Source organism: Miniopterus schreibersii, assembly GCF_964146895.1.
Source record: "Miniopterus schreibersii genome assembly, chromosome: 1".
Classification (NCBI taxonomy): domain Eukaryota; kingdom Metazoa; phylum Chordata; class Mammalia; order Chiroptera; family Miniopteridae; genus Miniopterus; species Miniopterus schreibersii.
Genome location: NC_138101.1, coordinates 3243335 through 3271274, shown reverse-complemented (window position 1 = coordinate 3271274; position 27940 = coordinate 3243335). Strand labels below are relative to the sequence as shown.

Genomic DNA, 27940 nt, shown 5'->3' with positions numbered 1-27940 from the left:
GTTTGGATGTTTCTTATACTGAAATTTACTTGGCGCAGTCGGCAGGAGTGGGCTACGGGACAGTTAACAAGGTCATGTGCTCTCTCGAGGGTGGCACAGCGATTTCAAAGGCACGTTAGCCTAGAGGCACAGAAACAGGTGGCAGGGCTGGCTTCAGGCAAAGATGAACCTCTTACTAAAGTCACAAGTCTGGGGCTGGGCTCCCCGCCAATACCGGCCCAGTTAGGGATTTATGATCAGATAACCCCGTGAGGTTACTTTCCATAGAAGCCCCTTTTCTGTCCACAAACCACTGTTAACCCTGTGAAGTTACTTTCCATAGAAGCCCCTTTCCTGTCCACAAACCACTGTTAAGAGTCCAATTCGGTGGTTTTCGGTACATTCACACTGGTGTGCAACCATCCCCACCCTCATCTCCAGAACTCTTCCTTTCGGCAAAATGAAACTGTGTCTCCATTAAACCACCACCTCCTGCACCCTCCCGCCCCCGCCACCCCTGGCACCCACCACTCTGCTCTATGACTGCGCCTCCTCTGGACTCCCAGAGTGTAATCACACAGTGCTTGTCCCTATGGCCGGCTCACTTCACTGAGCATGTCCTCGAGGCTCGTCCATGGTGTGGTGTGTGGCAGAATTTCCTTCCTTTTTAAGACTGAATCATATCCAATTGCATGGATAGATCATATTTTGTACAGCCATCCACCCACAGGTAGACATTTGGGGTGTTTCCATCTTTGGGCTGGAGAATTAACAGTGAGCCCAGACTGTGGGTCTCGCACCTGGTACCAGGGCCCCGATGCTATGGATGTGGAGGAGCCAACGAGAGAGCCTCAGAGAAGTCAACGGGGTGACTTGCCCAATGTCCCACAGCCGAGAAGTGCAAGGGTGGGATTTGGTCGCAGGCGGCCAGGCTGCGGGGAGCTTTCTACCCCCTGCTGCTTCCACCTGATAGTCTCGGCCCCTAGCTGACCGCAAATAACTGGAACCGCGGGAAGTGAAGCTGCAGACAAGGAGGCGCCCAGTACAGACTGGAAATTTCCTTGGGCGATGATTCTGTACAAACTCACAGGGACGCACTGAAGGGATGAAGCCTTCTTGACACAGAGCACTTGGGCACAAAAACCCTAACTGGTACGTGGGCAAAGATTGCAACCGACATTCACACAAGGAAAAACATACCCAAAACGTTAAATATAATTAGCAATTAGAGAACAGCATGTACAGTGGGAGATGGACTCTCCCCATCAAACCAAGGATGCCCTAGAAGCAGTGGCGCCCAATGGTGGGAACGCACAGGGAGCAGGAGACACAGGCTCGGGGGCGTCCAAATGGGTGCACCTTTCAGCGAAGCAATTTGGCACTAAGTGTCCTGAGATTGAAAAATGTTAAAACCTTGACCTCAGAATTTCACTCCCGGAAATCTAAGGAAATAATGAGAAATGCAAACTAATGTTAATACAGGAAGATGTTCCGCACGTCACGACTTAGAGGGGAGCAAACAGAAAACCTAAGAGCCCAATAAAAACAAAACCGCAAAGCAAATTAACAGTTATGCTGTTACCTTACGAGCCATTAAAAAGTTATGAATGAAGAGCAATGATTACACATAAAATGTGAAGAGAGGGATTCCGAGCAACTGCTGTAACTATATGAGGAGAAACTCGTGCAAATGCAGGGGGGGTGGAAGGCAACAGCCCTTAATGTGAATGGTAAGCGGCCACTGGAAGAGGAGAGGAAAACATTTACTTTCCTTCTCTTGATTTTCCTGCTGTTTTGTATGTGGTAACAGTACTTTTATAATGAGAAAGCATAGCCTATCTATTTTAAAAACTGAAAACATCCCTTAGCTCTCCTTGAAGGACTGCATTCATCTGAGGCTGCCTTCTCAGACAGTCTCCAGGCCCCCCCTTTCCAGGATGATCACTCACACCCTGGTCCACTGTTCTCTGCTTCCGTGTCTTCTATTCAACTCACCTCCATTCGATGTAATGCACTGTAAAGTGTCTACACTCTGCAGAGACACCTGGTGTGAGCCCAGAGGAGAGCCAGAGTGGGATACAGAGATGCGTGGACGCAACTCCCTCCCTCCCTCACAGAGCTCAGGGCTTAATGGAAGAGCCAGACAGACAACCTGTGTCCTGTAATCCAAGAACAATGGAAGAGGTGCCTCAAAAGAAGACCAAGTAACCTGCTATGGATATTCAAGATGAAGCAGTTCTGACTGGGGAAACTAGAGAGGCGATAGTTGGGCTGGGTAGCAAAGTAGAAGAAAAAGCATTCCAGCGGGGAACGGCATGAGCAAAGGTCCAGTGGTGTGGCAGGTTTTAGGGGATGGCATCTGGGACAACAGGTATCCAGATGAGTTTATGGTAGAGAAAGAAAAGTGAGGCTAGATCAGTAAGGGCCTCATGTGCCAGGATAATGAAATTGGGCTTTTCTCTGTGAACATGGGGTACCTCCAAGAGCTTGAAGGAGAAGACAGACTCCTTAAAAAGGGTCTTGTTTTTCCATTGTTTATGTCACAATACGCAGCTCATAGTTGGGCTCATGGCATGCAGATAAAGGGATTTTGATTCCATATAATCAGATCCACCAAAGAAACAGGAATTCCAGAACTATGCCCCCATCTGGGGCGTTTACTGACCTTTATCCTGCACCAGCACCTCCAGCTCCTCCCGAATGCCATCATACCAGCTCGTGATGTCCACATGGAGGGAGTAGTCGCAGCAGGATTTGGTATCAGCTGCTTCATGCCATTTCTCAAAGGAGGTCAGCAGGCTGGACCCAGGTTCTGGGACCACATGGTCAACTGGGACAGAAAAATGTGTCACATTCCCAGAAGCTGAGGACCCAAGTTGTTCCAATGGTAGACTCTTTCCATCATCATTAACATCACCACCACCACCAGCAGCATCACTGTCATTATCATCACCATCACCACAACCACCACCATCATCACCACCACCATCACCATCAATGTCACCATCATCACCATCATCGCCACCACCATTACTACCACTACTACCACCATCACCACCACCATCACTATCACAATCACAATCACCATCACCACCACCATCACTACCACCATCATCACCATCAGCACCACCATCATCATCACAATCACCATCATCACCATCCCCATCGTCCCCATCATCACCATCATCATCATCCCCATCATCATCATCCCCATCACCATCACCATCACAATTACCATCATCATCCCCATCATCCCCATCCCCATCATCCCCATCATCCCCATCACCGTCACCATCACCATCATTACCATCATCACCACCATCACCACCATCACCATCATCACCACCATCACCATCACCACCACTACTTTCATCATTAAGATCAACACCCTCACCCTCACGATCCTTTCCATCTCTCCATCATTGTTGTCAATATTGCCATCACTGTCACCATCATAACAATCAGCAGCAGTTACATCATCACCACCCTCTTTAGTCTTCGTTACCACCATCGTCCCCACACTGTTACTATCACTGTGATCCTCAGCATCATCAGCACAACTATTTATTGGATGCTTACTATGTGTCACATACTCTCCACAGAGGCCTTACATAAATTACCTCATTAAATCCTCACAACCATCCTGTGGCATGAATATTAATATCCCCATTTTTCAGATGAAGAAACTGAGGCTCAAGGAGGGTAAGGAACTTGTCCAAGGTCACACAATTAGTAAACGGAGGCAGGGGGAGAGTCCCAGAGTTCTGTCAGCTGCGGAGTCTGAACCCTTCCCACTTCTCCACCCTGCGTCTGTTGGGGGCATTATGGCAGCAACACTGACCAACTCAACCACTTCCCAGCTGTGTAACCTTCAGAAGGTTACTTCACCTCTTTGAGCTTCTACTCCCACGTGTCATAACACCTATGACCCTGGTTCCAAAACTTTAGCCATCTGCACACCATGTTCAGGAATTTTTTGCTTTATCTCCCCATAATCCATGTCATTCTTTATTAATGCTTTTCTTAAATCAATTCACAGTTTCTCAAAATCTAAATTCTGACATCGGTTTCAACCTAAGCAGTCACATCCTATGAGATGCGAGTTATTTTATTTCAATATGCACTAAAATGCTTTACGATTTTCAATGTCTATATTGCCTCCAAAATCATTTTGTGCACCACCAGTGGCACACAATATCCTGACCTATGTGGGAGGCTGCAGTGACAATGACATTACATGGCACCCTGAGCAAAGTGCTGGAGCACTTGTATGTTGCTGCTGATGCTGGTGATGAAGACACAGTCTAGGTCCCTAAGGTGGGGTGCGACTCACTGATCATCGTGGTCCCGCCTGCTAATGCTGCCCTGGTCCCCTGGAAGAAGTCATCAGCGGCAGTCATCCCCTGGGACGGCTTCTGCAGGTACGTGTTGACATCGATACCCCCGGGTATAACCATCCGCCCATTGGCCTCAATGGTCTTCACTCCACCAGGAACGATTAAGTTCTCTCCTATTTGTCTGGAGACAAACAACAGAGACAGCTCTGGTTCTTAAAAGAAAGAAATGGCAGTCACCTGTGCAGCTTCAGACCCATTAGGTACACATTTCTGAGCTGGGTTCTATACACACTGGCTAGACAGGGGTAACTCAGGCAGGCCCCTGCCCTCGAGGGGTGCACGGTCTAATGAGGAGGAAGGGCACATAGGCAGGTGGTTACAATCCAGTGCAGCAGAGGGCTGGGGGCACAAGGTGGGCCAATTCATCAGCCTGGCTATCTGGGAAGGCTTCCAGGGGGAGGCGGCAGCAGAGCTGAATCCAATAGAGGTGAGACCAGCATCTCTGTCAAGCGGTAAAAGGTTCTCTGGACAGCCCATCACCCCAGAGTACTTCACACACTTTAGCAACTGACTCCGGGGTCCAGAGGCGAGTGTTTGCAGTGAGACAGAGTGAAAAGTCCCCTTGGCCCTACAAGCTCTCAGACAGTGTGATGGGCTGAATTTGACACCCCCCAAATCCATATGTTGAAGCCCTAACACCAGGACCTCAGAACATGGCTATATTGGAGAAGGGTCCTTTAAAGAGGTAACTAAGTCAAAATGAGCCGCTAGGCTGGGCCCTGACCCCACAGGACCGGTGTCCTTATAAGACGAGATAGGGACACCAGGAACCTGTGCAGAGAAGGCCATGTGAGGACACAGCAAGAAGAGGGCTGTCACGAGCGCAGGAGAGAGGTCTCCAAAGAAACCAACCCGCCGACACATCCTGGACTTCCGGCCTCCAGAACCGTGAGAAACCAGTATCTGTGGCCTAAGTCGCCCAGTCTGGGGTATTCTGTTAGGGCGGCCCAAGCAGACTAACACCTGGCGTCACAGGAGGGCCGGAGCGGGAACCGACAGGGCAAAAGTAAAGACAAACTTCGGTGACAATGCCTATCCTTCCTTTAAGTGCCAAGGCTCTGTCTGTAAGCCAAATGCTCCCCTCTCTCCTGGCGCCCTCGACCCGATTCGGGAGACTCTGGGCAGGCAGGAGAAAGCTGTGAGTCCGGGCAGGGGAGCTGGGCTGGGACTCACGCGCTGCGCCAACTGGGTCTCTAACGTGGGCAGAGGTTTACCCGCCCTGCCGCCCCTCCCGGGAGGCGGAGAGGGACCGGGGGAGTCTCACAGCCTCCCCGTTAGCCTGCTGGCCGGACCGAGGGCTGTGGCGGGCGCTGGGCACGGGCACTCAATAAACACTAGAACCTGCTCCACGCGTCGTTTAAGCCTCCCCAGCCCTCTCCATCCCTGATGTTCACAGGAACACGGCACAGTCACTCTGGGGCAGAGCCCCAGCCTTCCTTCCCTTCCCACTAGGGGCCAGGCGGCGCAGAGACACTGCTTCTCCGCAGGTGTGTTTGGGCCACCCACTTGATAAGGCCGTCCTCCAGGTAGACGTCGGCGTAGAAGGACTGGTCATCGTTGATGATTCGTCCCCCTTTGATGAGGAGCCGGTCACTCTGAAAAGCCAAGCAAAGTAGTAAGTGTCACTGGGGAAAGGCCAGGCATTTTTTTTTTCTTTTCACTTTTTAATATAAAATCATTCAAATATTTTCAAAAGTAACAAATGGCATAAAAAAGCAAAACCCAACTTAATCTGGAATCTCAGGATCTTGGGAAAGTTCACGCCCTCACTTGCTCTGTGTCTCTGCTCAGTGTCACTTACGTGAGAGCCCTCCCCTTGGCCGCCCTGTTTGGAATGCCACACACCACTGCCGGCCAGCGGACCCCGCGCCCCTCACCCAGTTATGTTCACACAGTACTTATTACAGCACGTCCGACAAACTACATATTTACGTGTTTGTCTAAAATGTGACTCCCCACTGACATCAGAGCTGCGTTGTGTTACTCCACCGGCTAAGCCCAGCACAACTCATAGAGGACCAAACACAGACACACTGATGTGGATGGATGGGGCCACCAGAGTTGTACCCTGCAGTTGTCCTTACGAGACTGTCAGCTCCATGAGGGCAGAGACTTCATTTATTTTATTCACAGCTGCACCACCTATACCTTGCACACAGCCTGGCGAGATGGATGGATGGATGGATGGGTGGGTGGGTGGATGGGTAGGTGGGTGGATGAAAGGATGGGTGGATGGATGGATGGATGGATGAAAGGATGGGTGGATGGATGGATGAAAGGATAGGTGGATGGATTGGTGGATGGATGAAAGGATGGGTGGATGGATGGATGAAAGGATAGGTGGATGGATGGGTGGGTGGATGAAAGGATGGGTGGATGGATGGATGAAAGGATAGGTGGATGGATGGGTGGGTGGATGAAAGGATGGGTGGATGGATGGATGAAAGGATAGGTGGATGGATTGGTGGATGGATGAAAGGATGGGTGGGTGGATGGATGGATGGATGGGGGATGGATGGATGGATGGATGGATGGACAGGTGGATGGATGGATGGATGAAAGGATGGGTGGATGGATGCATGGATGGATGGATGGGTGGGTGGGTGGGTGGATGGGTAGGTGGGTGGATGAAAGGATGGGTGGATGGATGGATGGATGGATGGATGAAAGGATGGGTGGATGGATGGATGAAAGGATAGGTGGATGGATTGGTGGATGGATGAAAGGATGGGTGGATGGATGGATGAAAGGATAGGTGGATGGATGGGTGGGTGGATGAAAGGATGGGTGGATGGATGGATGAAAGGATAGGTGGATGGATGGGTGGGTGGATGAAAGGATGGGTGGATGGATGGATGAAAGGATAGGTGGATGGATGGGTGGGTGGATGAAAGGATGGGTGGATGGATGGATGAAAGGATAGGTGGATGGATGGGTGGGTGGATGAAAGGATGGGTGGATGGATGGATGAAAGGATAGGTGGATGGATTGGTGGATGGATGAAAGGATGGGTGGGCGGATGGATGGATGGATGGATGGGGGATGGATGGATGGATGGATGGATGGATGGACAGGTGGATGGATGGATGGATGAAAGGATGGGTGGATGGATGCATGGATGGATGGATGGGTGGGTGAAAGGATGGGTGGGTGAAAGGACACTGGATGGATAGACGGATGGATGCCTTGAAGGATGAATGGGTGAAGATGGAGAGAAAAGGCATCACAGCCATGAGACAAAGAACTATGAGCCATGGCACAAGGAAGAGATGATGAACCAGCACGACCTGCCCCAGCAGGAGGGTCTCTGGAGGAAGGGGCTTCAGGCTCAGTCACTCCCAGGCCCAACACCTGCCTCTTTCCCTAAGATAGAGGCCAGTCAAGACATGTGTCCCCAGGAAGGATGCCCTCTGGAGGACATGCCAACACCAAAGGAAAGAGGAGGGATGGGCTGTGCATACCCCAAAGTAGAGACAAAACAGTGGGCAGGTTCCCAGCACCGGGAAGCAGGGAACTGACGGAGTCACCAGCAGCTGGTGCGTGGCTACCAGGACACGGCCGCCCGCAGGCAGCCATTTGCCTTGTCACGGTTAACAGAGGGTTTTCCAGGCTGAGCCTGAAACGTGGGATTAGATGTGCTGTGAGCCAGATCAGCCCACCTGCTCTGCTCTCCTAGAATCGATGGTGGAGCTTGTGTTCAAATCCCCCCTCCCCAGCTACCGGCAGACACCATGTGCAGCTGCTGCAAATGGGCCCACGCTCTGGCGTCCTCAGGGACCAGCATTTTTTCTTAAAAAATAAACCCACAACAAGGCAAGAGCTTATGTGACTTTTTCATTATCTGTCTTAAAATTATTGTTATTTTTAATCCTCACAGAGGATATTTTTTCCATTGCTTCTCAGGGAGAGTGGAAGAGAGAGAGAAACATCGATGTGAGAGAGACACACCAATTGGTTGCCTCCTATAAGGGCCCCGACCAGGACTGGGGATCAAGCCTGCAACCGAGGTACGTGACCTTGGCTGGAATCAAACCCGGGACCTTTAGTCCCCGGGCTGACACTCTAACCATTGAGCCAAACTGACTAGGGCTTTTAAAAAAAATTTATTTATTTATTTTTTAAAGAAAAACAGTAACACCCTGCTTCTCCCAGATTACAAGGGACAAACAACATAGATGAACAATGACAAGCTCTGTATACAAAATCGTTGTTTAAGTACTTTGAAGAAAATAAAATATCTAATTAAAAATTCAACAACCATGTAACAGCCAGGGTATGCCGGAGACGGCCAGCTCATTCCACGGCGACAGCAGCGGCCTGGAGAGAGTTAGATCCCCGTGGCTCACGTCCTGGATCAGTGTGTGTGAGAATGAAATGTCAGGACACAGACAGGTTCCAATCCTTACCCACTACCATCCAGGTGACTGAACCCTGCCAGCCTCAGTTTCCTCAGCTGTAAAATGGGGATAAGTGTCCCTGTCTCAGGGCTGCCGGGAGGAGCCCATGGGGTACACAGTGCTTAGCACAGGCCTGGCGCGTGTAAACCATGGGGACAGTTACACACTGTTAACTCTGTGCCATTTTCCGTAGCAGGAACTATACTCAATAAGTACAGGGTGTCCCAAATGTATGTATTCTCACTTTAATAGCTGATAACTCACTTAATTTTCACTCCTTTTCAGGTTTGATTTGAAATAATGGATGAAACCAGACCAAGCTTTGAACAAAGAAAATTTATCCTGCCCTAGTCAGTCTGGTTCAGTGGTTAGAGCACTGGTCTGTGGACTGAAGGGTCCCGGGTTCGATTCTGGCCAAGGGCATGTACCTCGGTTGCAGGCTTGATCCCCTGCCCCAGTCAGGGCACTGCAGGAGGCAACCAATTGATGTGTCTCTCTCACATCAATGTCTCCCCCACACACACACACACTCTCTGAAAAGCAATGGAAAAAATATCCTCGGGTGGGGAAAGAAAAAAAGAAAAATTTATCCTAAAGTGCCACTAGACATTTTTTTCAGGGATACATAAGTGATAAAGTTTATGGCACAAAATCAGAAAAAGCTGACACATCGAGGGCGCACCAATACCGAACGAAATGCTTCCTGATGTTTGCGATTCCACTGCTTTGCGTTATCAGCAGTGCCTGGACCAGAACGGTCGTCAGTTTGAAAACAGGCGTTGACAAATCATTCATTTCTGTAGATTCTTTTAAATTTTGAAAATGAACAGTATGTTAATAAACACTGACTTCATAATCATTCAAAATGCGTATACATTTTGGGGGGACACCCTGTATTTAAGGAAGGAGTGAGCAGCTAAAAGAAACGGTCCTCAGGCCCGTGGGGAGACTGAGTCATGGCCAGGCTTTGGCACCCAGGGTGGGGAGAGCTGGCAGGGACTGGCGGGAGCGCTGGGCTCGGGATCGGTAAGCCGCTTCCTCTGCTTGAAGTGCGACCTCCGTGGGGGCCAGGAAAGGTACGCAGGCGCCAGCTCACGGGACTCTAAGGGGCTCTAATGCCACGGCGCAGGGAGTCTTGGCTGGCGGCGACGTAGCAGAAGGGTTTTCACCAGGGACCAACTCAGACACACACAAGCCTCTGAACTAAGACACGGCGCAAACCCTGGGCACAAGAGGAGCAGGAACTCACCGCCTCCATGCTTTCCTCCAAGCTGGGACTTCTTGGTAAGAACAAGGGCCCACCAAGTTTGCAGAAGGTGTCAGGGCTTTAAAACTGCCCGTGACTTGACCTGGAAATCTAAGGCTGGGGACCTGTCCTGAGAAAATACCCCAAGGGAGGGCAAGGAACTGTACGCTGACAGGTGATCCCGAATAAATTACAATCGCATCGTCACACCGCTAACGGGGTATGGCTCAGGTACTAGAATTTCAAGGACCCCCAGGGATTTTTAAGAACAAACGAAGCTGCCGAACAATAAAATGTTAGGTGAAAGGGCAAAATACCAAACCTATTAGACGGTGGAAATTTGGGGTGAGCAGATCTTTCTAGCGGTAACTGACTGCCCCCTGCAGAGAGTTTGGGGTTCCTCCTCTACATCCCCACACCCTCCCCCTGCACACCCTCCCCCTTGTCCCCATCACCCTTCCCGGTCCTTGTTCACGGGCCTGCCTCCTCGGGGCTGGACACCTCCGTGGCCGGGAGAGCCCGTGCGGCCCGTCGTTGCATCCCCAGGGACCCGCCAGCGGCCGGGCATACAGAGTTTAGCAAATGTTCGCTTAACGGGGGGTGGGGGTGGCAGACAGCAGGTGAAGGGAGAGGGGGGAAAGGGGAGCGAATATTTGAAGAGAGAGTGAGACGAGAGGAGAGTGATATAAAAAATTACAGACAAAAAAGAGGGAGGAAGGGAGGGAAGGAGGGAAACAGACAGGAAAAAGGCGGACAGTCCCCCGAAAGCCCGAGCCCACCGCCCAGGGACAGGCGCTCTTGGTGCAAAGGCTGCAGGCTGCGCTCGATGCCGGAGGCCTCCTCCCCGGGGGCCACCGAACCCCCGGAGCCGGGCAGGAGCCGCCCGGGAAGGGAGGGAGGCGCTTCCTCTCCAAACCCGCCGTTATCCCCCCGTCAGCCCCGTCTGGGAGGACAGGGCTGGGCGGCAGGATGCCCGTTGTCTTCAGGAACGTCAGGTATTATCCTGGGCACTGCTCGCAAAAAGTAGCTCTGGGACGTCAGCCCTTCCTTCCCATGAGACGGCAAAAGAGACCGCGGTGGGCCTCGGCTGGGGGGGTCTGACCAGAGCGCGGCCTGCACCGTCTATCCCTGAGCGAAGCGCGAAGCCCCCGGGGCCTGCTCTCCCCGCTGTACATGGGAATAAATGTCACCTCCACCAGTCAGGGAAATAAAAACACCCGCTAAGGTCTGGAGAGTCTCAGAAGAGAAGAGGTGCTGTTCTCATCAGACCGCCCCTCACCCCGTAATCACTAGTTTAGCAACCTTGCTGTCTGGAAAACAGCGCGAACCAGGGCTGTTATTACAGAGACGGGGGGGGGGGGGGGGGGAGGCTAAGTCATCGAGGAGGGGGCGTTTCAGCTCTGTTCCCAAGTATGAGAAGTTCATGATGCTGAAGGATGGAGAAGGGAGGCGTCTGAGCAAACAGACCCTCTGGACGCCGCGTTCTGGAATCTCCGGGCCACAAAGGAAGGGCGAAGGCGGGTGCTGTCCGTGGTCCTGAAGCGCCACCAGGGGCCAGGACCAGAGGTTTCTCTAAACCCCAGGACAGATGCTCAAGTTCCCTCCCCCTCCTCCCTCCGCCAGCCCCCGGCTCTTCACTGTTTGTCTTTCTCAGCTCCCTGGATATTTGTAAGCTTTACACTCCTTAATAAAAGCAATCACGGCCTACATTTCACAATGTCTGTAGTTGGTTTCAAGTCCTTTGACTCTTAGTGCCACCCCTTCACCACTTCCATTCTCCCGCCCCAGGAAGCTGGGGGAGGGCGTGCAGACCCACGTCCCCCTCCTACGATGCTTCACCGATGCAGAGGCCGGCTCTGGGGTTAACAGATGGGTAAATGTACGAAAGGATCTCAGAGGTCTGTCCTCACGCTGAGAAGGCAGCTCCAGCCGGGGCAGCCGGGCACGTGGATTCCAGTGAGGCCGCCCGATTCGCCAGCGGGGACGGGGGCCTGGGAGAACTCAACGACCAGTCACTTCAGGGAGGGTGAAGAATCGCTTTCTCTGCAAAGGGCAAGCACGGGAATGAGGCTAGAAAAGATGAGGGAAGGCCAGTTTTTGTAGGACCGTGCCTGCCCCGGCAGTAAATGCCAATGGGACCGCTTTCTCTCAAGACAAAGGAGATGTCGAGGTGAGTTTGGAAAGTCATTAATCCTTCAAATCCTACGAGCCGCCGATGGAGAGCTCATGTTCGCAACTCGAAAATTCAACAGGACAGGTAGGCAAACCCCACCCAGGCACATACAACCCACAACATGGCACCGTGGCCCGGGCGATCCTCACGTCCCCTGGGACCGCCTCTAAAAATTCCAGCCCAGGTGCTCTGTCAGGATGTTCACCTACCAGGTCCGGACAGTGGGCCAGGATTTGTTATCAACAAACACCCCAGGTAATGTGGCCCGGGACCCTCTGTGGTGGATACAATTCCTCCTGCCCGCCACCCACATGACCTGCTTAGATCAACAGAACAAGAGCGGGCGAGGCTGCACCCTCCGAGCACAGGCCTCAACCGGCGGGTGGGTTTCCGCTCAGGCTCCTGAGAGTCCACCCTCCACCATGAAAACCGCAGGACCCAAGAAATGGTGTTTTCTTTGTTCTGAGTCCCAGGATGAGAAGGAGGAGGATGCCTGACCCAGACGGAAGCCTGAAGACAGACCTCGCTGAGCCCTGCGGAGCCTCTGCCCCCCATCCAGACCTGTAGCTGTAAGTAAATACCTGGTGCTGGAAGCGGGAGCTTCAGGGATGTTTGTTGTGGGGCATCGCTGCCATCGAAGACAGCTGGCACACCACAGGGTTCTGTGCACAAGGCCACAGCCACAGTGACCGCTGCTGAGGTCAGAGACTTCATAATTCCACAGCTCGGTCATGACCTTCAATAGCCAGAGCCCCTGCCTCCCCGGGGTTCCCCTAGCCATTGCCTACCCAGCCCCCTCACATGACTCACAGGAAACCGGCCGGCAGCAGGAGGCCCTTCACCACGCTTCCCGGGAAAGCAGCCCTGGGAGTGACACAGGCCTGACACCGAATCTAATTAACACACATTGCACTCCACTCACAAGGGCAGGGGACACAGCAGCATCTTCCTCCTGCGTGAATCAGAAATACAGGCAGTCCCCAGGGACTGCAGGCCCGTTTCCATGACAACAGCAGTTAGACAAGCGAGCTCTCAGGCCCCAGGGTCCCTGGCAGGTATTCAGGAAACCCTTCCCGAGGGACCGAGCACGTGGTTTTAAAATAACTCCCCTGTACTGTGACCCTAGGAGCGGGCAGGCCCCGGGCTGCCTACAGGAGGGGGATTTCAGCTGCGTGCGCCTGTAGGTCTACACCCGCTCCTGGGTGCCCTTGTCTCTGCTTTTCACCCGACACAAGGCAATCGCCGCAGAAACTACCCTTAAGAAAACCAGATTCCTGATTGCCAACTAAGTGTCAGCTCTGCATTCCCTGGGCCGCCAGTTTTCATCTTAAGTCCCTTTAAGACGTGGGTCTGATGGTGACAAACGAGGAAACTCCGAGAAGTGAAGCCATTTGCTCAAGGTCACGCAGCCAGGAGAAGGTGGAGACACGTTTGAACCTAGTGCCACCTGGTACCTACCAAGTGACAGCCCAGTGCCCCCTGGTGGTATCCCAGTGCTCTCACTGTACCTGGTTAACATGTCTGAGCCTCAGTTCCTTCCTCTGTAAAATGGGGATAAGTGAGAACAGACCGTACTCATGGAGCACATTCCCAGGGGCATGTCTCACCTCCTTCCCGTTAGCATTGTTGCAATTGTGGCCAAAAGGGAGTGAGCAGATTAAGGGGCTCTGAAAGTGGCAAAGGGCTCTCCAGGGGTAAGATGTTAAATGTGAGACCTATTCAGCGAATAAACATCGACGACACCCTGTGAGCCAGGGGCTTTCACACTCATTGCCTCGCCTGGCTTGCTGGTTAAGGACACGGGGGCCCAGGCCAGGCTGCCCGAGCTCTCACCGGGCCCCACGCATACCAACCCCATGGCTCAGGCAAGTTCGCCTCTCTGTGCGTCCGTGTCCTGTCGGGAATTGGGGCTGTTCTGAAAGTACATGAATTAACATGGGGGCAGCACTTAGAACAGGCCCTGATTTTTTAGCATCCTTGCAACCTGGGGAGGGTGGATCACATTCAAATGCTCACTTCCATCCTCAACTTCTCTCTAATCGTTGACACCCAAACCCCTCCACAGGGCAGCCCGTGGCCTTGCTGACACACTTACCCAACATGTCAGGCCTCTCCTAAAACACCTCCCCAGCTTATCCTCACGTGCAGGACAAATCACATTCTCTTGGCTTTCCCAGGCCTGGCCGCTCCCCTCTCCTGGCCTTGTGCCACCACACTGGTCAGCTCTCACGGCACTCAGACCCCCTAAACCACACATTCACGGCCCCGGGCCTTCTACGGCCTTCCTGCCGCCTGCATGTCCTACCATGACTGCTGTGCCCACTGATTTCCAGCTCACCCTGTCAGGCACAGTGTCCTGACTCCAGGGACTTGCTGCATCCCCTGGAGACCCGTAGCACGAGGCTCGCACCCCTGGTCAGCGCCGTTTCCTGACTTCAGGAGGCTGCGTCTGCCAGCTCATTTTTATTTTATTTTATTTTTTAAATATATCTTTATTGATTTCAGAGAGAGGAAAGGAGAGAGAGAGCTAGAAACATCAATGATGAGAGAGTCATTGATCGAGCCCACAACCTGGGCATGTGCCCTGACCGGGAATCAAACCCCGATCGCCTGGATCCCAGGTCGACGCTCAACCGCTGAGCCACGCCCGCCCGGGCTGCCAGCTCATTTTTAATCTGTATATTTTCCCCTGAGACTGCGAGACCCCTCACCCCAGAGACTACACCTCAGCCCACACAGCTTCTCAAAGGGTAACCGGCAGCAAGATACTTAATCTCTGTGGGCCTCAGTTTCCTCACCTGTCCATGGAACTAATCAAAGCACTTACCTCACAGGACTAAGATAATATGGAAAAGCTCTCAATACACTGAATGCTGGCCTGTGAAAGCCACTGTGTGATGCCACATGTATGTCTGGAAAAGTTCCCACTGCTTTTGTCAGCTTCTCAAAGGAGCCCATGACCCTGGGACATTTTTACACCAGTTTAAAAGGTGCCCAATAATTAAGTTTTATTTTGGATCCACTTTGTCCTGCATGCCCAGAAACCAAGGACAGCAAAAATAAAATTTAAAAAATTTAAAAAAATAAATGGAAAAATCCAAACATTGTACCTGGAAATTGTGCTGGATAAAGAATAAAGAATTGGGGCCATTTTGGAAAAGAGAAGGTCCCAGGTCACCTCGAAATACCTTCCAGAGCCTCTAGGAATATCAGTGTGGAAGAGGAAGGAACCCATGGAAATTGAGGGCAAAAGGCAGATTCTCATGCCACACACAGAAGTCTTTCTACAGCAGACCTGTCAGGAAGTAAAGCTGGCTGCTCTGTAAAGTGGTGATCTCCCTGTCACCAGAGGTATGCAAGAAGAGGGTTTGGAATTCCTACACTTGAGGGAAGACTGGAGTGGAGTAGAAGCAATGGACACTTTTCTGTCTCCTTAAATACACAACCCTCGCCCAAAAATACGTAATTTAAAAGGTTCCTTTCGACTTTGGACCGTGTCCAACCAAAAGCATGAAGTGGAAAAATTTAGAAGTAAATAATTCATAAGTTTTCAATCAAATATTTGCTGAGATTAGGGCTTAAGACCTAATGTTCTACAAATACGGTATTACAAAAAGTACATGCAGTGCCCGGCCGGGCGTGGCTCAGAGGTTGAGCGTCGACCTAGGATCCAGGCGATCAGGGTTCGATTCCCGGTCAGGGCACATGCCTGGGTTGTGGGTTCGATCAATGACTCTCTCATCACTGATGTTTCTGTCTCTCTCTCTCCTTCTCCTTTCCTCTCTCTGAAATCGAGACATAAAAAAAAATTTTTTTAAAAAGTACATGCAGCATAGTCTGGGGACAGGTACAAAATCTCCCCGAGACAGCCACCTGTTTGCTCTGTGCATTTCTGCACCCTGTCCATTGAGTCTTCCCATGAACTGACTCCCACTTCTGACACCAAGTAGTCACTCAGTGAAGGTCCTGGGGAGAGGTGACTACAATGACCCACCTTGTACACGGACGGCTCTTACTGTAAAAGCTTGCTTTTCAGTGTGATGTGCACCGAAGCCAATCAGACCTGCCCTCTCCCCACTGCCAAAGCACCATCAGGAGGCTTTTTGTTAGCTCAAAAAATCCTTCATGCCACCCTTCTTGTGGGTGGTGACCACCTAAATGCTAAATTTATGAATAGGACATGTGTTAAGGAAAGTCAAATGCAGGAGTGGCTAAAACCTCACTCAGCCTGGCCGGGCGTGGCTCAGCGGTTGAGCATCAACCTAGGATCCAGGCGATCGGGGTTCGATTCCCGGTCAGGGCACATGCCCGGGTTGCAGGCTCGATCAATGACTTTCTCATCATTGATGTTTCTATCTCTCTCCCTCTCCTTTCCTCTCTCTGAAATCAATAAAGATATATTTTTTTAAAATAATAAATAAAAAAAATAAATAAAACCTCACTCAGCAAAGCAGCATGGTTTTCATCCATTCATGCAGTTAGGAATCACTGCTGTGAGTCACCGGCGTGCAGCAGTGCTCCTGGGACATGCCAAGGAGAATTAGATGGTGCCCCAGTGCCCACAGTCAAGTGCACGAACCAAAGCTAACAAAGTGGGAGTGCTCACAATTCCAGCTCTAGGAGAAAGGATTCCCCACAGGGACTGGGCACAGTTCATACAAAGGCAAAGAGCCAGAAAGGGTGAGCCCGGTCGGGGAGAGTGCTCCAGATGCCCAGGGCACAGACCTACAGAAAAAGTAGGGAACTGCACCCTCAGGTGTCCACAGCCATCACTTCCCTCCTTTTAGCTGCTTATTTTCTGGACCAGCCACTCGAAGAAGCATCCCAGCCCCCGCGCCATTTCCCAGGCCTCCGGCACCGATTCAGAGCTCTGGTTTTGCAGGGCAGAGCCATGACCTGGTCCTTCATCTCTCCAGAGCAACGAATCTCAGCCTTCCTCTGTTCAGGACATACTGACAAGCACAGCAGTCCTCCCTGATTCACGGTCTCACGTTCTGAGGTTTCAGTTACCCGCGGCCAACTGCGGTCCAAAGGCATTACAGGGAAAAATTTAGAAATAAGCAGTTTGTAAGTTTTAGATCGTGCGCCCTCTGAGCAGCGTGATGAAATCCCCTCCATCCCGCCTGGAGTGCGAATCACCCTTGTCCAGCATATCCGCGCGGATGCACCGCCCAGCCGTCAGTTCCTCAGTAGCTGCCTCGGGAATCGGACGGCAGCAGCCCTGTGCTTGTGTCCAAGTCACTCTTATTTTACTCAACAATGGCCCCAAAGCACAAGAGTGGTGATGCTGGCAACTGGGATATGCCAAAGAGGAGCCGCAAGTGCATGTACATACAGGGAAAGACACAGCCTACACAGGGCTTGGCACTATCCGCGGTTTCAGGCCTCCACTGGGGGGCCCTGGAACGTATCTCCTGCAGATAAGGGGGGACGACTGTAATGTAAAAACCTGCAGCAATCTTAAAGGGATTAAAGACCTGAAACACCACCAAACAAGTCAGCAGTCGTTACCCTGCCAGCCCTGCTACAGCATGTCTCAGGGACTTTATTTTTAAATTTTTTTTAAAATATATCTTTATTGATTTCAGAGAGAGGAAGGGAGAGGGAGAGAGAGAGAGAGAAACATCAATGATGAGAGAGTCATGGATCAGCTGCAGCCCGCAACCCGGGCATGTGCCCTGACTGGGAATCGAACCCTGATCGCCTGGATCCTAGGTCGATGCTCAACTGTTGAGCCATGCCTGGCCGGGTCAGGGCCTTTATTAAAAGCTCCCGCATGGCACCGTTTACTGTTCAGCACCGTGGCGCTGTCCGCGGCCGGCCTCTGCTCTTCCCCACGCTCCCGGGCAGTGTCCTGGGACGTTCATTCCCCTCCCAGGGCAAGAGCCATCTCTTACTCACAAAAGTCAGACTCCATGCAGCACCATCCTGCTTGTCAGTGCTCGGGGCTCCAGCCAATAGATGTTACTAGGACACTGTGTCCACCTGGCTGCAGCAAACATAAACTTTAAATGCTGACCACACTCCAGCAGCTCGCCTGCGGAGGGTTTTTCCAACACACCGCTGTGCTCAGGGCACAGGGGCCGGCGACCACTGGTGATGGGATGTCTTGCATTTTCCTATCTTCTGGAACCTGGGTCCTTAATCTCGATCTCTGGGCCCTTGCCTCTCACCCACATTCCGTCTGATTCCACTGTGCGTAATAAATCACTGCAGGCATCTCGAATCCTTTGTGCAAAAAGGCGGGGAAATAAACCGCATATTTACAGACAGGCGGAGTGCCGCCTACGGGAGAAGCGTTACGGGCCTCGCACGGTTTTTGCATATTTGCACATTAGAGCAACTACTTCGGTCTGATGTGACTCTCACTTGATCTCCCTCTTCCCACCTTGTCTTTATTGTCTGATCTAAAACACACACACATTTACACACCATAGTCACATGTATACACTCACCTACAGGCACACACTCAACTATACAGACACACGTACACACTGACACACACTAACACACACACAGATTTCAAATCAGATCGTGATTTTCTGAACAGGCAGACCAGCCTGCCTACCCTCCCTGCTTGTCTCTAAGCTCTTCATTCCTCCACGGGATTCGGCAAGAGCCTTTACATGCCACTACGTCCCTGTGGGCCTCAGTTTTGTCTTTGGAAAGTAAGGACGTATCCAGGCTGTTTTCCTCACAGGACAGCTCTGGAAGCCACGAGAGGTCATGGAATTCCTACCGAATGCTGGAATACTCGCCAAATCACAAACATTAATCATGAAGTTTTCTTTGTTTTTTTAAAATAATAATTCTTAGCCACCATGGTGGACACTCTTGTCTCCCCGCACACCTGAGCAGGCGTCCTCCTTCGGTGGCTCCGTGGGAGCCAGGAGCCTGCGCAGGGCCAGGCAGCCACGTGCCTTTGTCTGCCCAGAGCCACGCCCAGGATCTTCTACTCACTTAACCACGACACGTGGGTTACTTGGGCACGAGAAACGGCTCCTGCTAAGTTAATCCCCAGCTGTGCCATTAATTTTTTAAAAAGCCACACATGAAACAGAGCCTTATAAATATTTTACACAATCCTTGGGGAATGAAGCTACGTGTTTCTACTTGTCCCCCTTCTCTATGGGGCTATGCTATTATCTCAGGAAAAGACTGAGGTGAAAAAAGAGGGAAAAGACACCACGATTGGAACCAGCATGAGCAGAATGCTTCAGAATTCAGCTGTCTCTCTGCCTGTGCCCACGCTGTGCCCTGACTGGGGTGTCCCTTCTCTCCCTCTGTTCAAATGTCCGCTCTCCTACCTCTGGATCCACTGGCAAAGCTGGGACCTTATCCCCATTGCTCAGATGAGAAGGCTGAGGCTCACAGGGGCAGGGGCAGAGTGACCTGACATCAAGCAGGTGGGACTTGAGGATGCAGTTTAGAGCTTTATCGTGGTCCTTTTTCAACCCCCGGGTCCCTCCGCAGGCCACACCCACACGCTGGCTGCCAACAGCATTTAAACGGTCCCCAGGCTCTGCTCTTGCTGCACAGAGAGGCCAAGGCTGGGCTCCCACAATGTTTCGGTTTCTCCAACACGCCACACTCGCTTGCCTCTGGGTCCCCCTCCTCCCTGATCCCCTCCCCTCCCAGGCCTAGGCTGGGTGTCCTGCTGTGTCTCCTCCAGCGTCCTGTACTGCCCCTTATAACACCCCCTCCACCTGGTTGCGATTTCTGGCTGAAACATCAGTCTCTGCTTAACTCTGGGCGGGAAAGACCAGGCCATCTCACTCCCACTTTCCCTAATACCCAGCCAGGTGCCTGACACTGACCGGGTGCTTTAATTACTATTCACTTACCAAATGGGTGCTATCAAACAGAGCAAGGGCGCAGCACTGGGAAAGCCACAGCCCCACCCACCCATCTAACGGCATCCCTGTCCCTGCTACAACTTATACACTGTCAGCAACAGGTCCTGAGGAGCTGAGGGGCTCAGGAAGGAGCCCCGGCCAAGGCCATCCTCTCTGGTTTGCTGTTTCTGCCTTGTCAAGGGCCACGTCCTAGGGAACCAAGTGTGATTTCAGCATCTCTTCGCCGCAGGCTACCGAAGCCTTTACATTCCCTTTTACACACGGGTTGACTACTTGCTTTGCACAGAGAGCTAAAGCAGGAAGACCAGCCAGCAGTTCTGAAGCCCCTACTGTGTGCCTCACATGCACTGAGCGCTCAGCCGGGGTCCTCTTGAATGCTCAAGGCTCTTGCAAAGTGGCCAGTGTTAGGACCGCTTTGGAAATTGGAGCATGGAGGCTCAGAGAGGTTGTGGAGCAGGGATGAGCACTCAGATCATCTGGCACAAAAGCCTGGCCTCTCTCCACTCTGGAGTGTCACAGGGGGAAGGCGGGGTGACCGCTGCTGCTATGCGCGCTGAGAACTGTACAACTGCAGGGGTACTGTTCCCCCAGACCCACCTCAGAGACCATCTTGCTAAACTTCCTTCTTGGAAACTGGGGCCCTGAGAGGGGTACAGACCTGCCATGGGCCACAGCCACAAAGGGATGCAGGGCTCCTAACTTACCAGTCACTTCATCACCACACCCCTCACCTGCCTCAGTTCCCCCTGGGGGTTAGGGTCAGGAAGTCCCAAGGAGGGGACCTACTCCTACGAATACCCCAGACTTTCCTACCACTCGGCTCGGCCTGAGGCAAGCTCGCTCCTTCCACTGACTCTCAGCCAACCACACTCTGAGGCACCAGTCACTTCCGCCTCCCGGTCGGAGGGCAGGGATTACGGATGCAGAAGAGGGGGTCCCCACCCTCAGCAGTCGTACCTCTGGATGGGAACTCGGCGAAGGTCCCCTGGCAAGCCCTGAAGCCGGGTCCCGGAGGGAATTTCTCAGGGAAGGTGAAGCTCAGAGATGGGCGGGCTGCAGGGCCGTTCTGAGTGGGCAGGGGGCCCGGTTCCCTCCCAGCCTTTCTCTCACCCGCATCCCTGGCCAGTGCTGCAGCCTCCAGGAGCCTTATGTGAACAAAGCCGCCCTCACAGGATTTACTGAGAGGATTCAATGAGACAACCGCTGCAGTACACTGGGCAGGCGTCCTGGGAACTCCCTGCGCCTGGGTTTCGGATAAACCAGGATGCTGGTCTCCTGACCTCACCCCCCCATCACTCTGGAGCATTCCATCACTCCCAGAATCCCGCCCCCAGCTCCTGGCTGCTCCAGCACCAGCACCCAAAGCCAGCGGATCCCCGACCCCGTCCCTCGGGGATGCTTTGGCTCCACTCTGGTACCCGGCAGGCAGGGAGTGGAGGCCAGGTCTCCGCTCTGCACCCAGAGACAAAGCTCAAAGACTAGGGAGCCTTTGTTTCCGGCCACACCCAGGGACACCGCGACTGCTCAGCCCCCATTTAAATCCCCACGCCCCAGTGTTAACCCTTCGGGAGCCACAGCCAGCACACGGGGCTGCCCACCACATTGTTTTTTAGCTGCGCCGAGGACTGGGAGGGGCCCCTCCATCCTGGCGCGGCCTCGAGGTCCAGGCTTCCACCCCATCGGGGCGCCGGGAAGTGGGAGTTGACCGCGGCCCCCCGTTTTCCTTTCTCTGTCGTGGAAGAAACTCAGCTGCGAGGTGCAAGGGCTGGCGGGGGGGGGCTCGGCTCCCGCTCGGAGGGAGGGGGTTCGCGCCGCGCCCCTCCCTCTTTTGTTCCGCTGCGCGTCTCCCCGGCCGCGCCAGCCTCTGGCACATCCCCTGGGGAGGAGGGGGCTTCCCGCCCAGGGCCCGAGGCTCCGGCCCCGCCCTGCCACGCGCCCCCCCCCCAGCACATTGTCCCCGGAGGCTGGGGGAGGGGGCTGCGATGCGCGCCCCGCCCCGCCCGGCCGCTGCGCCTTGGAAAGCCTCCCCCCGCCCCAGCCTTCCCGGGGGGCCGCCGACCCGGGCGGTGACCACCCCACCCCACCAAGCGCGGCGGGGCGCGGCGGGGCGGGGCGCGCTGCTCACCGTGATGTGCGGGATGCTCTTCTTGCCCTGGTAAGACATGGCCCCTCTGCGCCCTCCGCGCGCCCGTGGACCCGGGGGCTCGTCTTTCTCGCTGTCGGGCTCGCTCTCGATCCCCGCTCCCCGCCGGCGCGGTGACAAAGCCCGGAAGGGTTGGAGAGACGGACGGAGGGACGGCGGTGCGGCGCCCGCGGCTGCTGACGCGCCCGCTGCCCGGCTCTGGGCCCGCGCGCCGCGCCCGCGCCCCGGCTGCCAGCACCGCCCGGCTCCGCGAGGGGCGGGAGGAGGGGGCGAGGGCGGGCGGAGCGCGGCGCACACGCAGCTCCTCCCGGCGGCGCGGAGCCGAGCCCGATTCGCCCCTCTCGGCGGCAACCAGGAAGCGCTTCCCTTCCGACCCCCCCACTCCGCCCCCTGCCCCCCCAACCGCCTGCCCGGCCGACCCCCGCGCAGTGCACGCTCCCGGCCTCGCTCTCGCTCCGGGGAAGGCCTGGTTCGCGGGCTCCGGGTTTTAGAGGCGGAGGCGGCCGTCCTTCCGAAGAGCGGGCGGAGCGCAGGGCAGCGCGCGTCTGCGGCCTCTCCGGGGAGCGCGCGCGCCGGTGTCCGCGCCCCGCCCCGGCTGCGGGCGCTCTCGACCGCTCCGGGACCCGGCTCGGAGACTGCCCCTCGGCCTCTCTGACTCGGGTTCCGCTTGTCCACAGGCCACTCCTGAAGACGCTAAGCACCTTCCCATCTCCAACTCCAAGCCTTTCTCCGAGCCGTACCCTCTCCCTGAATATCCTGCCCCAGAAAAAAGCTCACCCATGCTCCCAGGCGCATCCCCAACAGCTTCTCCATAAAGCTTTCCCCTGCCACCCTCCCCGTGCCATCAGTGAACCAGCCTCCCGGAGGTCTCGGCAGGAGCCCCCCTGCCAGGCAGGCCCAGGGACTGCAGCAGGGACTGAGAGACAAGGCCCTAACCAGTGGCTGACGTGCCGGACCCGGCATCAGCAGAGCCAAACACGCTAGGCTACCAGGTCACCACCACCGTCCTGCCTACCAGACAGTGACGGCTTCCAGGGCCAGGCCATGGGCACTAAGGTCCCCACGGCCCCTAGAACAGACCGGGAGACAGGAGGAGGAATTGGACATCCTGACTCCCAGTAGAGAGCGAACATTAGCCCCAGTACCCATGACCCAGCACCCGACTCCAAGGAGCAAAGGATAGGAGGCCAGGGCATAGCTTGATAAACTTAATGACAAGGGAGGGAAAAAGAGGTTTGGGAGAGAAAGGGGGCAAGCACCCCTCCCCCCCAACAATGGACAGGTGTCCCAAATCTCCAGACAGATAAAATGCTAACGTTCTCTGCCTATAAAGTTCCACGCTGCAGCTGCTGTAAAAGACCTGCCTTCTTCACTTTCAAGTTTTCACCCAGGGGGAGGGTGTGCTAGGCGCGATGAAGCACCTCACCACGCAGGCCAGGGCCTGAAGCCCTTACCTTCACCACCTCCATCCAGGACAGGAGGCCAGAGATGCACCTGGGCCAGAAAATGGAGGTGGGGTTGTGGCTTCACAAAGGAGAAGCAGCTTCGGATTCTGGGAACACTAGGCCATAATTTCCCCATTTTTCAGGTGGGGAACTGAGGCTTGCAGAGGTGAAACATCTCAGGTGTAATGCATACTAGCTGCAGCAGAGCAGTTGCAGGACGCCAGGTTCTGCACACCTGGCTAGAGCGCATTCATTTCCCTGCACGCATTCAGTCATCCCCTGCTCTGAGCTGGGTCCTGAACACCTTGCTGAGGACAGTAAGGTGCGAGTTAGGAGACTCTCGCTCCCCCTGAGGCCCACATTCCCTCTCTCAGCTAGTTAAATCCTTGGTCCAGTGCAACAGGGCATCCCCAGGGGTCAGTCTGGGCAGGGAAGCGCCCAGGCAGAGGACAAGACCACGTGCGTGTCGGGGGAGGGGCACCGGTCCCGGGCCGGCCGGCCGGCCTGCTGCTCCCAGGCGGACTTCCCGGGTACAAAGCCCCGCAGTGGCTCAGCCCCCGGCCTCGGGAAGCGCTGCGCCTGCGCCGCGGAAACCCCTCCTCCCGCCCCAGGGAAGCGCCTCGTGGGCGGGGGAAGGGCCCGCGCCCTCCGCCAAGCGCAGGAGCCCGGAGGCCCGCCCGGAACCGAGCCCTGGGGCTGCTCGGTCCGCAAAGATTGTAAAACCTCCCCGCAGGGGGACCACGAGGCCCCCTGGACTCCACAGTCCCCAACCTCGAGTGCCTCCGAGGCCCTCTGCGCGCCGGAGGCGCCGCCCTTTGTCCCGTACTGGAGAAGCCCCGGAGAAAGGGGAGCGAGGGCCCGGGGTTCGGGGGGGGTGGGGCGGGGGTGGGAGTGGGCGAGGCCGCGGGGCCGGCCCACGCGGAGCCCCAGGAGCGATGCCGCCGTGGGTAAAACTGGGGGCAGCTCCATCAGGGACGCGCTTCCAGACAGCTGCCGGCCCTGCACAAAGCGCCTCGCCTCCCGGGTACTCCCCCGCGCTTTGAGGGGGACCTGGCGGAGAATGACACCCGTATTTCCCATAGGGAGAAGCTGAGGCTCAAGAGGGCGAAGTGCCATGGTTGGAAAGCAGGGTTCCCCGGCATTGACCCCGGCTTTTCAGTCTGCGGCCCTGAAGTCTCCCTGTTGGGCTCGGAAGCCTGGATCCCAAATGCCAAGCAAGGTCGGCCACCGGAGAGGCGAGGTGGGCAGGGGGAGAAAGGAAGGGTAGGAGAAAGGAGACGGGCGCTCTGGATTTCGCCTTCCCTCGCCTCCCCGCCCCCAGTCCACACCCCCTCAATGCAGACCTTCCCTTCGTGGGGCGCGGGCTTCAGGACCATGGAGAGTGCCCGAGCTATGGGGACAGACAGTCACCGGCAGGGGATGGGGGACCGAAGGAGACTCACTACTGCGCTGTAGCAGCCAAAGGCCTGTCTACCCCTACTCGTCCAGGAAGCCCTCCCAGGTTTCTGTCCGGATCAAGCTCTGTCTCCCCCTGGCTCCCGTTATGCCTCTCATAGCATTTAAGGGGACAAGGGTTAATAAAAATGATGGTAATAAAACTCAACCACCAACATTTATTGAATGCTCACTACCTAATTAATTCGCACAATGAATCTGTCTCCCAACCTGGCCCGGGGTGGGGCTGGGGTGCCGAGCCAGGGCCCCAGCACTAGCAGGGTTCTGGGACCTGAGCGGTGCCCGGACATCTACTTCTGGAGCTGAGCCTACAGCTCCTGGGCCCTGGGGTTCTCCAGACACCTGGCCCACACCCTCACCCAGATATCCCAAAGCCGTGCCCTCCCGCCATCCATCTCCCCCCAGTTCCCTGGCAACCTCCAATGCAAGGAGAAGAGCCACAGGGCCCAGCCTGGTGTTCTTCCTCCATGATACGTCCCCACTTTGGGGGGTTGGGGGGTTCCAAGTGGAGGAAGCTAGAGGCTCGGGTTCAAATCCCCGCTCCGCCTCCAGCCTGCTCTGGAGCACACTGAGGGGAGCTCTCCGGCACCGTGCTGTGGGGCTCCAGCGGCCCCTGAAATGCCCGTGCTTGGGGGTAAGTGGTTTCCAGTTCGACCTAAATCTTTAACCAAATCCTTCCCGCAGAAATCACGGCGGGGATGGGGGAGGGGGGGCGGTGAGGCTTCTTCCAGCTTCGCGCCGTGTGGCCACACACATCACTGCACCTGCCCGGAGCCTGGCACATAGTAGGTGCTCTCCAATGACTACCGAGTGGGTGAATACATACACGGACTACCGCGGGACGGCGCTGCCCTATTCCTGAAGTGGAAAACGGGGACCCCCTGGGCTAAATTCACCCCGAAGTCCCTTTGCGGTTTGAGGGCCCATGTGGCAGCTTAGCTAACTTCCTTTCCCTCTCAGAACCTCGCTCTTTTTCTGCAGCAGAGGAGGGGGCCCGGTCTCCAAGGGCCTTTTGTCGTCTCAGGGACTATGCTGGCCACCCCAAGCCAGCGCACCCTCGGGACCCCCTGCGCGGCGGGGTGGGGGAGGGGCTCTCCGAGCCGGGCGGCAGCGGCCCCGCGCTCCGGCCTCGGGCGACCCCACTCCCCAGGGCCCCGCCCCCCGTCGGGCCCACGCGCGCCCCGAGGGTACCTGGCTATTGTCCCGGCCGAGCGGCAGGTCCCGGGGCGCAGGGCAGCGGATGCGCAGCGCGGGCGGCCGCTCGTCGCGCTCGCCCGGGGAGCTGAGGACGGAGCCCGAGGGCTCGCTCACGTCGCTGGCCGTGTCCTCGCTGCCGCCGGGTCCCGGCAGGCCCGCCGCGTCCAGCTGCCCCGCGCCGCGCGGGGTGCGCGCCGAGCCGCGGCGGCCCACGCTGTACGCGTCGAAGTCGATGGTCTTGTTCTCGTAGGCGCCCTCCACCGCGGCGAACATGCCGCCGTACTTCTGGCGCGGGGTCTGCGCCGCGCTGCCCGGCCGCGCCAGGTACACGGGCAGGTCGTCCTCCGTGTTCCACGCGCGCCGCCGGTCCGCCATGCCGGTCCCAGGCCGGCCGGCCGCCCGCGCCCCCACCGCCCGCGGCCCCAGCCACCGCCGCGCGCCGCGCTCCGCGTCGGGTGCGGGCCCGCGGCGGCCCAGGCGCGACTGCGGCCGGGCGGGGCGGGCGCGCGGCGGGCGGGGCGGGGCGGGGCGGGGCGGGGCCTCCGCGCGGCTGGCGGCGCGCTCCGCCGCCCGCTACAAAGGACGGAGAGGCGGGGCCGCGGCGGGGGCGGAGAGGGGCCGTGACGCACGGCAGCCGCAGCGCGGGGGGCGGGCGGCGGGCGCGGGGCCACGCGGCGCCCGGCTCCCCGCCCCCAGGCCGAGCGCGGGGAGGGCGCAGCCGGGGCTGGGAGCCCGGTGCGTGCGCGCACACACGGGTCGCGCACAGGTTGGTGCTGGCTCGCCAGACAGTTAACGCCGTGCAGACTCGCGAAAGGTGCAAGACGTGCCGGCACACGCGCTCCCCAGACGCACACAGGCTCGTTCGCACACATCACGGACCATTTTACACACGCGTGCATGCTTGCGCGTATTCCGAGTGTATCTCACACCCACGCCCCCCGGAAATTCTCAGTCACCCAACCCCGCGCGCACACAGCGTCGCGCGGAGATGGACCGCACCATCGGAGAGGCACATTGGACACGGCGTTTATTTCCTCAACACTATTACGTGGAATGACCCTTAGTGCCTAGTACGTTTTGGGTGCTGGGGACAGCGCCATGAACAAAATAAACCAAGCCCTGCCCTCCAGGAGATGACCTTCTAAGGAGGGGAGACACACGCATAATGTAGCCGCAAGGATGAAGGCTGGGGCAGGAGCGACGTGCTGGGGCCACATCCACTCGGACCAGGGAAACGCGCCCTTGCACGTGGGCCACCGACACGCACGCATTTGGCGCTCGCTCCAGCAACACCCACACAACAAAGAGATTTTCACACCCTCCTACCAAAGGCAAACTCACAAGGTGACTCCACCCACACAGACCCCAACAGGACACCCACACACAGATCCACAGCAGAAATAAGGGAAGTCCAGAGTTTAAATAGAAACGCTCCAGAAAAAGACACACACAGAGGTAGATCACCCCTCATACGCACACACGCAGTCTTCTCAGTCACCCAGACAAATATTCCCCATTCTAGTCACCTCTCAGGACCCCTGTACAGTCCACCCTTGCTGAGCCAGGAGCTTGCAGCCTGGGGGTCCCGGGCTTCCTCCAACTAGGGGCAAAGGTGGAAGGCCCCGGGGGCCTGGGGTCTCTCTGCTGGGGCT

The 27940-nt window shown here is 55.8% G+C and overlaps 2 protein-coding genes across 3 annotated transcripts in view; one reads left to right on the top strand and one right to left on the bottom strand.

Moving 5' to 3' along the window:
* The window catches only part of CRMP1 (collapsin response mediator protein 1), a 39319-nt gene extending 12630 nt beyond the window's left edge, over nt 1-26689 (bottom strand). Inside the window, exons 1-4 of one of the 2 annotated variants that reach the window (XM_081155385.1) lie at nt 26283-26689; nt 5883-5971; nt 4313-4497; nt 2645-2809 (exon numbers count right to left, since the gene is read on the bottom strand). In XM_081155385.1, coding sequence (XP_081011511.1) covers nt 2645-2809; nt 4313-4497; nt 5883-5971; nt 26283-26663 — 820 coding nt within the window. In that variant the 5' untranslated portion in view covers nt 26664-26689. Of the gene's footprint in view, nt 1-2644; nt 2810-4312; nt 4498-5882; nt 5972-22173; nt 22435-26282 lie in introns of those variants that run through there. The other variant, XM_081155386.1, reaches the window with a different exon arrangement.
* STK32B (serine/threonine kinase 32B) overlaps nt 1-27940 on the top strand; it is a 616411-nt gene that overhangs the window by 279932 nt on the left and 308539 nt on the right. The window lies entirely within an intron of this gene.